The sequence below is a fragment of the Electrophorus electricus genome, chromosome 7, assembly GCF_013358815.1.
Source record: "Electrophorus electricus isolate fEleEle1 chromosome 7, fEleEle1.pri, whole genome shotgun sequence".
NCBI lineage: Eukaryota > Metazoa > Chordata > Actinopteri > Gymnotiformes > Gymnotidae > Electrophorus > Electrophorus electricus.
Genome location: NC_049541.1, coordinates 13,907,275 through 13,919,747, shown reverse-complemented (window position 1 = coordinate 13,919,747; position 12,473 = coordinate 13,907,275). Strand labels below are relative to the sequence as shown.

At 38.6% G+C, this 12,473-nt stretch overlaps 1 protein-coding gene across 3 annotated transcripts; it reads left to right on the top strand.

Moving 5' to 3' along the window:
* Positions 1-574: 574 nt before the first annotated feature.
* Positions 575-11,004, top strand: slc37a3 (solute carrier family 37 member 3). 3 transcript variants are annotated; one of them, XM_027003902.2, is made up of 15 exons: positions 575-638; positions 1,308-1,467; positions 2,167-2,281; positions 2,733-2,825; positions 3,445-3,528; positions 3,716-3,861; positions 4,107-4,203; positions 4,556-4,610; positions 5,052-5,260; positions 5,404-5,545; positions 5,864-5,965; positions 6,081-6,128; positions 8,680-8,831; positions 9,516-9,581; positions 9,662-11,004. In XM_027003902.2, exons 2-15 carry the CDS (start codon positions 1,388-1,390, stop codon positions 9,752-9,754), a joined length of 1,482 nt encoding a protein of 493 aa, XP_026859703.1. In that variant the 5' UTR covers positions 575-638; positions 1,308-1,387; the 3' UTR covers positions 9,755-11,004. The 3 variants fall into 3 exon arrangements, with proteins under 3 accessions (XP_026859703.1, XP_026859701.1, XP_026859702.1); XM_027003900.2 differs by having other exon boundaries at positions 4,526-4,610; XM_027003901.2 differs by having other exon boundaries at positions 590-650; positions 4,526-4,610.
* Positions 11,005-12,473: the final 1,469 nt, after the last annotated feature.

The window sequence follows — 12,473 nt, the reverse complement described above, 5'->3', positions numbered from 1 at the left end:
ACCTCTCCAGAACTTTAATTTGAACCAAGCAGATGCAGTAAGGCGACGTTGAAGAGCCTGACTCACCAAAATGCAGCACAGACGAAGAATGGAATTTAAATGAGAAAGGCGTTAAAGAAAGTAATTTCTGTGAAACCAGAGGGGAGATTAACATAACTTTTTCCGGGGCAGTAGTACACAACTGCAGACCCTTAGTATCGCACTATCAGCTCCTTACAAGTATGCTCTCCAGTGGTACATTTCAGAGTTACACTCATTTTACTGTCTTACGAGAGAATTTTAGTGTAATAGATTTTTTAAGTACGAAAGTGGATACTGTAGGTAATAACGCTGGTTTCGATAGCAAATGTGCCGGGAGTTTGATTTTAATGTGACATATTTGGGTGTTTTTTAGTACCAAAGTGTATACTATAAGTTATAAGGCTGCTTTCAAATGCCAGTGGGCTTGTAGACATGTTAACCTTAAAGCTCGTTAGCCCAGCTTTCATTCCTGTGCTTTATGTGGCGAATAAACAGGAATGTTGTGAAACGGTTATGGAGGGCGTGTTTATGACGTCATTTCCGGACACTTTTTTTGGGGGGGGGGGCGAGGGGGTCATCAACAAGAACGAATTTTGTATGGAGAAGTGTACGCAAAGGTACGTGTGTCGGTAAGATATATATTCTTTAACGTGAATGTGAGCATTGAATTAGTTAATGAACGCATGGTTAGTAGATAAAACACACACACACACACACACGTACGTAATGTGTATAACAACATATGTGTGAACCTTATGACCAAGCACAAATCCGCCAGCATTGCTAGCTAGCGTTAGCTAGTTAACTGTCATTTCATTGCCTTATTATTTGAATCCTTGCCAGTTCTTTAGCTGTCTAGTTAATAGGCTAGTAGCTTGCTGTATGATCTGCCGAGTTAATACTTTCTTAATAGATGACAAGACAAATAAATTGTCTAACTAGCGTTGCATCGTATATCGTTTACCATGGCAATGTTGGTTCTAGCTGTCTAGCTAGGTAAGGTTACTGTACTGGTTGCGTTATCTAGCTGGAGTTGGGTTAATACGATTGAAAATATGTTAATGTCCAATTGGTTTGATTAACAGTGGGCACTGGTTTAGATGCACCTGACCGATGTAAACGGGTGTTTGCACTTGCGTAGTCACTGCTGTCAAAAACCTAAGCCATCTCGGTTTAGTGTCCGAAAGCATGTACCTCAGAGCATGTTGCCTTCATGTTGTTTTTCAGTGCTGTTGTGGTTTGCCATTCGTAATTTAACTTAATTTAACCTCTTTTTGTAACCCTAGATGTTGCAGTAGTGTGCGCCATCCCCTCTCCTAAAGATTTCCTTTCCCCCCTCCTCCCTTTGCTCATCCTTAAGAGCCAAATGATGTGGCCCCCCTGCTGCTCCTTCCTGACTCAGTATACCCACCACCACCTGGTCGCCTTCCTCCTGACCTTCTTTAGGTAGGCTAAATTCAGTTTGTTTGGTGAATACTGTCAGCTCTCCTCAGGTGTACAGGGTGCAGCTTAAGGAAAAGCTGGTACTGGAGAATCAATGCTGATTCATAATTAAAGTTTGAACTTTCAATAAGAAAAGCTGCCATGTCAGTTGTTAAATAGAGTTCTGACTTGAAAGCAGTTTTAAAGTTGTTTATAAGCCAATAAATAAAGCGCTAACGTATGTTGTATTATATGATAGACTTCCATTTGTTAACAAAAGAATGTCAGTGTTAGACAAAATAATGTTGTATTTATCATTCCTGTTTAATGCACATTTTCTAAGCATGACATTGTTTGCTGGTATTGCATGTAAAAGCCCCAAGTTCAGAAGGTTTTTGCCTTTTTTTTTGTTTTTTTGTTTGTGTCCTCGTCTGCCTTTCATTTCATGAATTTTAAGGCAAACCTTAAAGTTTGGCGGAACCATCTCAGAAAGCTCAGAAATCAGAAATGTATGGGTGTCTGATTTGCACCAACCACTTTCTTTTATTGCTGCATATTATTATGTAAATGTGTCCTTGTGCCTTAACCATTAGACGTCAAGTGGTAATGTATTTAACTCTCTTAGGAATTGAAGACCTTGTGATAGCATGGTGAGTTCATTATAAAAGGAATTTTTGTGTTTTCTAATCTGTAATTTTTCCCTCTCCTCTTTGGGGCACACAGCTATGTCTTGCTGCACGCTTCACGTAAAACATTCAGTAATGTGAAAGTGAGCATCTCTGCACAGTGGACTCCTTCAGTGCAGAATGGCAGCTTGCCTGCCTTTTCTCCCAGGGAGGTATGTGCACACAGTGCCTCTCTATGTCTGTGCATGGATTTACTAAGAGCCACAGCAGTTTATACCAAACTTATTTGCTGTGGACCCTTTTTTAGAGAATATAATTATTGCAGGCGTAATCACTAAGTATAACAAAGGGGCACAGTGTGTCACTGATGTGAAGCACCACTGTTACATTGCCCCCATGCTAGTAGCTCCGTCTTGTAGAGGATTTTCAGCCAGGTAAACATTTCCAAAGAGCTAAGGAGGTGAGTTACAAGCCAGATCTGAGAGGTGCTTTACATCAAAATCGTGTCCTGAAAAACCTCAAGGCATAACATTCCATAATGAGTTTATGTGCTAAAATCAAATAAAAATGCAGACTACAAGAATATCAATGGGAAAAACGTTCAGTCATATATTAGTATGACAGTTATTTTTCCTCTCTCCTGGTCTGTGCACGTTATGACAGCTGTGGGAGGAGAACAGGATGTTTGCTGACACTGGGGAGGCTACGTTGTTCCTGGGTGCCTTGGACACCATTTTCCTCTTCTCTTATGCTGTGGTAAGTAATGCTGAGTGTGTGACATGGTGGAGGCCCAAGGAGACTGCAGGTGTTTGCTTGTAGGGTGGGGCGGTTAACTGAACTGAAGACTTACAAGACCGTATATTATGCAGCTTCAGGATTTGTGCAAAAGTCAAAGTTTAACAAACAGGGCAGAATGAGTGCTAGCTGTCAACTGTCAAATGTTGAAAAGTGTAAAATAAGTTGGAAAAAAGATAACAAAAAAAGAAAAGTTGAAAAGTGTAATAAGTATTTTAGCTAGCAAGTTGGTAAAAAGTATGAGTCCCTTCTTTCTCTAAATACTTAGATATAAACCTGACACTACCACTTAGGCCACCCTCTACCAGTGATAAACAAATATGACTTATAACCCAGATCATTTATTTATTACTTTATTTCACACACGGACAAAGAAAGGCATGTAATGTAATAGATACAGCCACTGCTGAGACTCTGAACTCATGTGACATTTCTAAATACACTTTCTCTGTGCTGAATGGTAAACTGATGCTTACCACTCATTACAATAGACCTGCTACTGTCCTGTTTTCTGTTTTTCATGTATTTAGTCATTCAGAACTACTTGTGTGTCTAAGCTTTCACCTTGAACACCCCCAAGGGTTTGTACATCAGTGGGGTGATAGGAGACCGCCTGGACCTTCGATTTGTTCTCTCCTTTGGCTTGTGTGGTTCTGCTGTTGTGGTATGTTTATTCCTATGGGCTTTATGAAATTTCTGTTAGTTTTACAGGGACATGTAAATCATTAACAAAACCCTGCTAATAGAAAGCTATAATATCGAGCCATGGTCAATGAAATGATAAAACTAGTCATAATTAAATGACTTGCTTATGTAAGAGTGTCTCTCCGTGTATCTCTTTCACTCTGTAGGAGTTTGTGTTTGGCACGCTGACAGAATGGCTACACTTGTATAACGTGTACTTCTACTGCTGTCTGTGGGTGTTGAATGGTCTGCTGCAATCTGCAGTATGGCCCAGTGTGGTGGCTGTCATGGGCAACTGGTTTGGTAAATCTGGGTGTGTGTCAGCCTGAGGTTTACACCGTTTTGCTGTAGTATAGATAGAACAGATGGGGTATCTGTGTCAGGATAGTTTTTGGCATATTGTTACAAATTACTGTTGTATTGTGTTGTACATCCTGGAATTAGAAATTTAAATAAATAGATACATTGATATTTAAAATAGGTTTCCCCATTACAAATTAGCAATATGTTCTTTGCTCATGTTCTGGGGCATCTTTGTCACTTTGTGCTCTGTGTTAGCCGAGGTTTTGTGTTCGGCCTTTGGAGTGCCTGTGCATCGGTGGGGAATATTCTGGGTGCGTTCCTGGCTTCCAGTGTGCTCAAGTATGGCTATGAGGTGAGTGGAGAACTGGAATTACAGACAGCGGCCTACCACTTTGTTGTCCTTTCTCACATTCTCACATTTTTTTTGGCATAATGCTATTATGCTAGTCTTGATTTAGTCATTTGTAGCTTGGAATGTTTTTTTCTCTCCAGCATCCTCTTCAGCCCTCTGTACACTCTGTACACTTCTAATTGCAAAGCTACTGTCACAGGAAATCACTTGTGTAAAAATAAATGTAAATATGATATTTCAAAATGTTATGGAGCAGACTCTTATGGATACAATCCATGGACCCTTTATGCGCGTGCGTGTGTGTTTGTGTGTGTGTGTTCAGTATGCTTTTCTGGTGACATCAGTGGTGCAGTTTGCAGGTGGGGTGGTGGTGTTTTTTGGCCTGCTCACATCCCCAAAGGAAGTGGGTGAGTAGCAAAAAGAAGCCTGTCTCTTTTCAATTTCTGTCCACTTTAAGAAACCTCCTCTGTTAATTTCATGCACTACACCTATTTGCAGGTATTATGTTGATTATGACAACTGTTAATTTGGGCTTAGATTTGGATTTGTGTAGGAGCACACACCTTTCATGTTTTTATAACTCCATTAACAATATTGTACCAGTATTGAGACTTAACTTTTTTTAACCAATCCCACTTACACTTGGGTGCTAATTTTTCCTACGTCTTATTCAGTATAGGGCACCTTTTTATGTAGTTCCTAAATATTTTATTTATCCATTGTATGTAAATGACCTTTAGGACTTATCTCTATGTTGAGTTGGTAATGTACTGCATGTATTGCATTTAAAAGTGCTTTTGTGTGTGTGTGTGTGTGTGTGTGTGCGCGCGCCCGCGCATCTCTCTCAGGTCTGTGTGAAGGCTCTGCAACAGATCTGAGAGCAGTGGAAAAAGACACTGACAGCCACCGGCCACTCATGAGCGATGACGAAGAGGACAGTGAAGATGTGGTGTGTGATGGGGGATACTACTCTGTACAACAGCAGGATGAAGAACCTAAGCCTCAAACCAAAGCCATCAGCTTCTTCGAGGCTTTTTGCCTGCCTGGAGTCATTCCTGTGAGTGCCCAGTAAACAGCATGTAGAAACACTACTGACGTAATATTTCAGTTGGTCATACATGCATCCTATGGCACATTACTTGTTTTTGCTCTCTGTGTAAACACAGTGGTAATCCATTTGCTCTGTCCCTGCATGGCCAGTACTCCCTTGCCTATGCTTGTCTGAAGCTGGTGAACTACTCCTTCTTCTTCTGGCTGCCCTTCTATCTAAGCAACAACTTTAGCTGGAAGGAGGCAGAGGCAGACCGCCTGTCTGTGTGGTACGATGTGGGAGGGATCATTGGTGAGTGACGCTCAATATGCCTTATTAACCTGAACCTATTAACACAAACTAGGGAAGACTTTTGGTTTTGTTGAACATGAAGCAGGCTGTTAACATTTTAATGCATAATTACAGGAGTGTTCTATTACTTTTTTTGTTGTCAAGTCCAGAATTTTGTTGAAGGCTACATTTTAGATGATTTTGTAATAAAAACAGAAATATAGTGAAATAGAAATATGGTGAGTTGATCCCTAGCACCCATTGCACCATGTTTATTGAACTACGATAGGAGTCATTCTGCACTTTCTTAGTCTCTTTCTCTCTCCCTTACTGTTTCAGGGGGAACAGTGCAGGGTTTGATATCTGATTTCCTGGGAAAGAGAGCTCCTGTGCTGTGTGTCAGTCTGCTGCTAGCAATGGGAGCTTTAGTGGGATACAGCCGTGAGTATAAGATGAAATATGTACAAATGTATTAGCTGTGAGTTTAAAAAGCCTATATATTTATATACTGCTTTATGCTTGGCTTGCTCTTTATTGTATTTCTTTCCTTCTCCAGACTCTTCAAATGACCAAGTAGTGAATGGAGTACTTCTAGCAGTTACCGGTGAGATGCAGCTGTAGCTTTCATTTGACTGCCCTTTTCCACTATTGGAGATATTACTGCCATTTCAAAAATGATGTAAAACATCATCAGGAAGTGGATCTGCAGTTCTAAAAAAAAAAATCAGAAGCATTGTACAACTGGAACAGAAACTGTACATCAAAATAGAGTAGTGACTCAAGGAAAGTTATTTTAGCAGTTTAAGCATTATCCATCTAGGCAGTAAAAGTGCTGAAGAATTAAAAATAAATATACATCAATGTGTGAAATGGCAACACCAGCAAGTATACAGTGGTGTGAAAGTGTTTCCCCCTTCCTGAGATCTTTTTTTTTTGCATGTTTGTCACACTTAAATGTTTCAGATCATCAAACAAATTTAAATATTAGACAAAGAAACACAAAATGCAGTTTTTAAGTGAAGGTTTTTATTATTAAGAGAAAACAAATTAATAAATAAAAATCCAAACTTACATGGCCTTGTGTGAAAAAGTGATTGCCACCTAAACCTAATAACTGGTTGAGCCACCCTTAGCAGTAACAACTACAATCAAGCATTTGCGATAACTGGCCATAAGTCTTTTTAATTTTGGTCCACTCATCTTTGCAGATGAATTGTTGTAATTCGGCCACATTGGAGGGTTTTCAAGCACGAACCGCCTTTTTAAGGTCATGCCACAGCATCCCAATCGGATTCAGGTCAGGACTTTGACTAGGCCACTCAAGTCTTCATTTTGTTTTTCTTAAGCCATTCAGAGGTGAACTTGCTGGTGTGTTTTTGATCATTGTCCTGCTGCAGAACCCAAGTGCGCTTCAGCTTGAGGTCACGAGCAGATGGCCGATGGCCGGACATTCTCCTTTAGCATTTTTTGGTAGACAGTTGAATTCATGGTTCCATTTACCACAGCAAGTCTTGCAGGTCCTGAAGCAGCAAAACAGCCCCAGACCATCACACTACCACCACCATATTTTACTGTTGGTATGATGTTCCTTTTCTGAAATGGTGTTACTTTTATGCCAGATGTAATGGGACATACACCTTCCAAAAAGTTCAACTTTTGTCTCGTCAGTCCACAGAGTATTTTCCCAAAGGTTTTGGGGATCATCAAGATGTTTTCTGGCAAAACTGAGATGGCCTTTTGTTCTTTTTGCTCAGCAGTGGTTTTTGTCTTGGAACTCTGCCATGCAGGCCATTTTTGCCCAGTCTCTTTCTTATGGTGGAGTCATGGACACTGACCTTAACTGAAACAAGTGAGACCTGCAATTCTTTGGATGTTGTTGTGGGTTTTTTTGTGACCTCTTGGATGAATCATTGCTGCACTCTTGGGGTAATTTTGGTCAGCCAGCTACTCCTGGGAAGGTTCACCACTGTTCCATATTTTCACCATCTGTGGCTAATGGTTTCCACTGGTGTTCGCTGGAGTCCTAAACCTTTAGAAATTGCTTTATAACTTTTTCTAGACTGATGGACCTCAATTACTTTGTAATTTCTGTCTAGCAATTGAGGATCTTTTGGTCTACTTTACGTTGTCAGGCAGGTCCTATTTAAGTGATTTCTTGATTGACAACAGGTGTGGCAGTAACCAGGCCTGGGTGTGGCTAGAGAAATTGAATTGAGCTTTCTAAAGATGTGATAAACCACAGTTAATTTATGTTTTAACGGGGGGGCAGCACTCACTTTTTCAACACAGGGCCATGTAGGTTTGGATTTCTTTCCCCTTAATAATAAAAGCCTTCATTTAAAAACTGCATTTTGTGTTTACTTGTGTTATCTTTGTCTAATATTTAAATTTGTTTGATGATCTGAAACATTTAAGTGTGACACATGCAAAAAAGAAAAAAAAAGATATCAGGATGGGGGCAAACACTTTTTCACACCACTGTATATGGTTCTGGAAAGAATTAAGAGACCACTCCAAAATTTCATCTCTACATTTCTACATAAGCACTCTTCACTCTTCTGCTTAATGAGATGCTGATTAGGTGATGGCCTGAGTCAAATCTTATTTAAAGAGCAATATGTACGAATAGTGGAGTGCATGCCAAGATGCATGAAAGCTGTGATAGAAAATTGAGGTTATTCCACTAAATATTTCTAAACTTTTCCCAAATCAAAACATTGCCATTGTTTTTAAAATATGAATTTGCTCTCTTTACTTTATTTGAGGTCTGAATCTTTTTTGGGTTTTTTTGACCAGCTGTCATTTTATAATAAATTTTAGAATGAAAAACAAATAAGTGCTCTAAATGACCAACATGTTTATTTGGATTTTGGCAGGAAGGTTGTGAGTAGTTTAAGGAATAAAACAGATTTGTTAATTTTACCCAAACACATCTATAAATTGTAAAATTAGAGAAACTGGTAATTTAGCAGTGGGCTCTTAATTTTTTCCATTGTATATATTTCTAAAGCAATTACATTATCAGGCCAGAGTAAATCCTTCACATTACAAAGTGCAGTAGAGAAAAAGAAATCATGTGTTTTATGTTTGAATAGCAGTATGATTTAGATATTGTGTTCCCCTTTCCATTAAGTATTAAGTGTCTCTTTCCACAGGATTCCTCATTGGTGGTCCATCAAATATGATAAGCTCGGCAATCTCAGCTGACCTTGGCAGGCAGGAAGCTCTAAGGATGAGTCAGGATGCCTTGGCCACTGTTACTGGCATAGTGGATGGAACTGGCAGCATTGGAGCTGCCGGCGGACAGGTAGGACTGTGGAACAAATGACTGGTTCCCTGGACACAGGGTCAGCCTAGTCTTGGGCTAAACTGTGTTGCCAGTGGTAATCGCAATCCACTCACTGTGGAAATTTCTTTAAGTCTAGGAATAGGCTTAATCTGGGGCTAGGAAACTGGTTCAAAATACTGCTTAGAAAACTCACCATGGCAAGATAGCTTGCTACATTACTGTACCTGGATCAGGTAAGAACAGGAATGTAAATTATAGTACAAGATGATTTAAGTTTTCCCTTACGTAGTTCTATGACCTGGTGTTAGTAAGTTTGCAAAGGCATAGGGTTAAGTGCCTTTCCACATACCAAGGGTACTGCAAGGCAAATCAAGCTTCTCGTTTCCAGTGAAAAACCCATGCTGACTCTATACCATCTTCTATTGGCAGTAGAGACAGAGGTATCACCTGTGGTCTAGTGTTTACAGCGATGATGCTGTTCCCGCAGTCTGCAGCTTCAGTGGGCCATGATTGCAACCAGTCATGATGTAGAGATATTCAAGGTCCAGGCCTTGCTAGGAGCAACACAGACAAGTCAATATTCTGATACTCTGAAATTAGATTAGTTACCATAAATAAGAATCAACCTGCAGATGTCACCCAAACAGTAAAGCTGAGATTGAACAAATATTAAAGTACATGTCTGCCTTTTTTCTATTGTAGTACCTGGTTTCCCTCATTGAGAGTAAATTAGGATGGATGTGGGTCTTCTATTTTTTCATACTCATGGTAAGGTTCTTTTTGGGTTCATCAGCCTACCTGGCCATTGAGGGAGCTGCTAATATCTAACTTGCATTTCTTCTCTACAGACGGGGTTCAGCATAATATTCATCATTCCTCTCATCATTAGTGAGCTTCGCTCCATGTGCAGAGACAGACAAACCAGGACACACCAGCTCTGAGACCTTCCTGCTATTTTGGCCTATCATGTATAGGGTTAGTAACAGAGAAGGTGGACGTTACTCCATTTTATTCTCTTGGCTAGCTTTTCTCTTGGTTACTTTTTAGCTTTTTTAATTCATTAATTTAAATTGATTAAATAGGTAGAGGTTAATAGAAGTGATTAGCCACAGTTTAATGTCATTTGTGGCTTAACAAATTGGCATTGACAATCAGCTCAACCAATCTTTTGTCAACAGAGATGTGCATTTAATATTTTCACACTCTGTCTTTAATGAAGAGAAACCAAGTTTCATGTGAGATGATGTTTGGTTTAATACCTGCGTAAATGTTCGAAACAACAGCAGTTCAGCAGTAAATTAACATGGTTAACACCACAGCTACTGATGTCCATTTATCTGTGTAGCAGGACATCTTTTTTCCGACCACCCAATTGGATCAGATTGTATAAATCAAACTATACCGTTGCATTGGTCTGGCAGCATTTGCTTTGTTTGTCTCATGTTCTGGCATTCACCTTTACATAGTGGAGAAGTCCTGCATCCCTGGTACATGTGCAGATAAGGAAAACTCTTCTTTACAAACAGGCACAATTCTTAAAAGCATTTGGGAAAGATCTATGCATTATGTATTGCTGTCAGTGCCTCTATTCAGGCCTCTGTTTTGATCCTGGAGTGAGACTAGCATTTTGGCCTTTCCCCAAAAAGAGAGGAGTTAGCCAACAGTTTCTAACATTTTTAACTCCATTCAGCTCCAAGTAGCTCTAATATATATAAAAACCTATACATAGGCATAAATAAAAGTAGAAAGATAGCTGTGTGTTCATGCTTTTTAAATTGAATATTTATGATTTTTTAAAATACCAAATTTAATTTACTGGCTGCTGTGAGGGGCAGGACCCTCATTACTGTGGTTGGTATGTGCATATAGAGATGCACTGTGAGTCATTCCAGATTTTGCTGATGTAGCTAAGTCTTCTGATGGGTAGGAAGTAGAATTTTCTGTGGTGCTTCTGGGAACTTTTTAAAATGGGAATTAATTCATTTGAAATGTTGTTTTTTTTTTTAAGCATTGTAGTGTTAAAAATATGTGATGTTTTGTTAAAGACTTGGATTTTAATATTGCCTTCATAATTGAAGTTGAAGTTGAAAAAATGTCCATCATAAAGCCTACTTGCATCATAAACATCCTGTTGTCTTGGAAACTACTAAAATGTTTTTCAAAATCCTTTTCTTTTTACATATATGTAAAATATATGTATGAATGTATGTGTGTGCGAAGGCTCTGTGAGTAAATGCAGTTTACTGCAGTAAAAGATATTCAAAATTGTAGTGAAGCACACAAAGTTTCCAGAGAAACAGGATGTTTTGGACAGAGGTCCTTCATCAGCTGTGCAAGCTGTGTGTGCATACATAAACACACACACACACACACACACACACACACACACACACACACACGTACGTGTTTGTGCGTGCCATCTTATTACTGACAACTTTGTTAAACTATATCTAGACGAACACTCATGCTTTCAAACTTGTTTACATTTCAAGATCCTGAAGTGAATGTTGGATGATGGCATGAACAGTTAATTGTTGCACACTAAACCTTTTTTGCTAAAGAAAATACTATTATTTAATACAAAACATTTAGTCTTGTAATGAAGAAAGAATGATTACATTTTTATATTGATATGGTGCAGTAAGCGTTATGGAAATGAACTTGATCACAAAATTTTGAAATCAAGCTCATGTTCTTTATTGGTTAATGCAAAACAAGGCTGCTTATCTAGTTTTAATGTACTTAATTTCAAGTATTTTTTTTAAGGGAAAGTGTGCTCCCATTTTCTGTGGTGTTTTTTATGTGGAAGTTCACATTTTATGTGAATGCTTCACACAGGCACTTTAGAAAGAAAAGCTTAAACTTTTATCTTGAACAGCATATTAGCATATTATTTACCAAGACAAGTGTAAGTGATATTTGTAAGTGATTTTTTTACTCATTAAATTTAATGTGTCTTAATTTACAAAGAGAATGTTTATATATTACATGCAAACAGTTTTTGGAGTAAACTTTTATTGGATGGATGGATGTTTATTTAAAATTGTAGTGAAGGACACAAGGTTTCCAGAGAAACGATGTTTCAGACAGAGGTCCTTCATCAGCTATGCAAGCAAAGTGCTTCTGAAGTAGTCGTAGGAGGAGCCAGTTTATATATGAAGAAGTAGATGTTTAAATCATAACATTCATTCCATGGAGTTCTAAAGGTCCAAGAGTGTAGATGAGTTATTTTTCGTTGAGTTTCCTAATTTCATTGCTGCCATAGCAACAACTAGCAATACAGATATGCCATTTAATGCAGTGTCCATTAGTATTAAAATGCCTTGGCAATAGAAATGACAAATGTCTAATTCTGATGGTCAGAAGGTGTTCAACAAACCAATCAGCAAGCCTTCTCTTAGTTTCTCCAATGTAACCAGCTTTATATCTCTTGCAATAAATTGTTATAAAGTAGTAAATAAATTGTTAAAGTAGACAACTCTTGCAGTAATGCATGAAGAGAAATGGGTGATGACAATTGATCCGTGTGTGTGTGTGTGTGTGTATACGTATATATGTTATATAAAATAACACACCACTAAATATATTAAAAACTAATATACGTTTCTTAAAACATCAAAAAATTGCGTACATTTAAATTTTAAACAGAAGAGGGTGCCA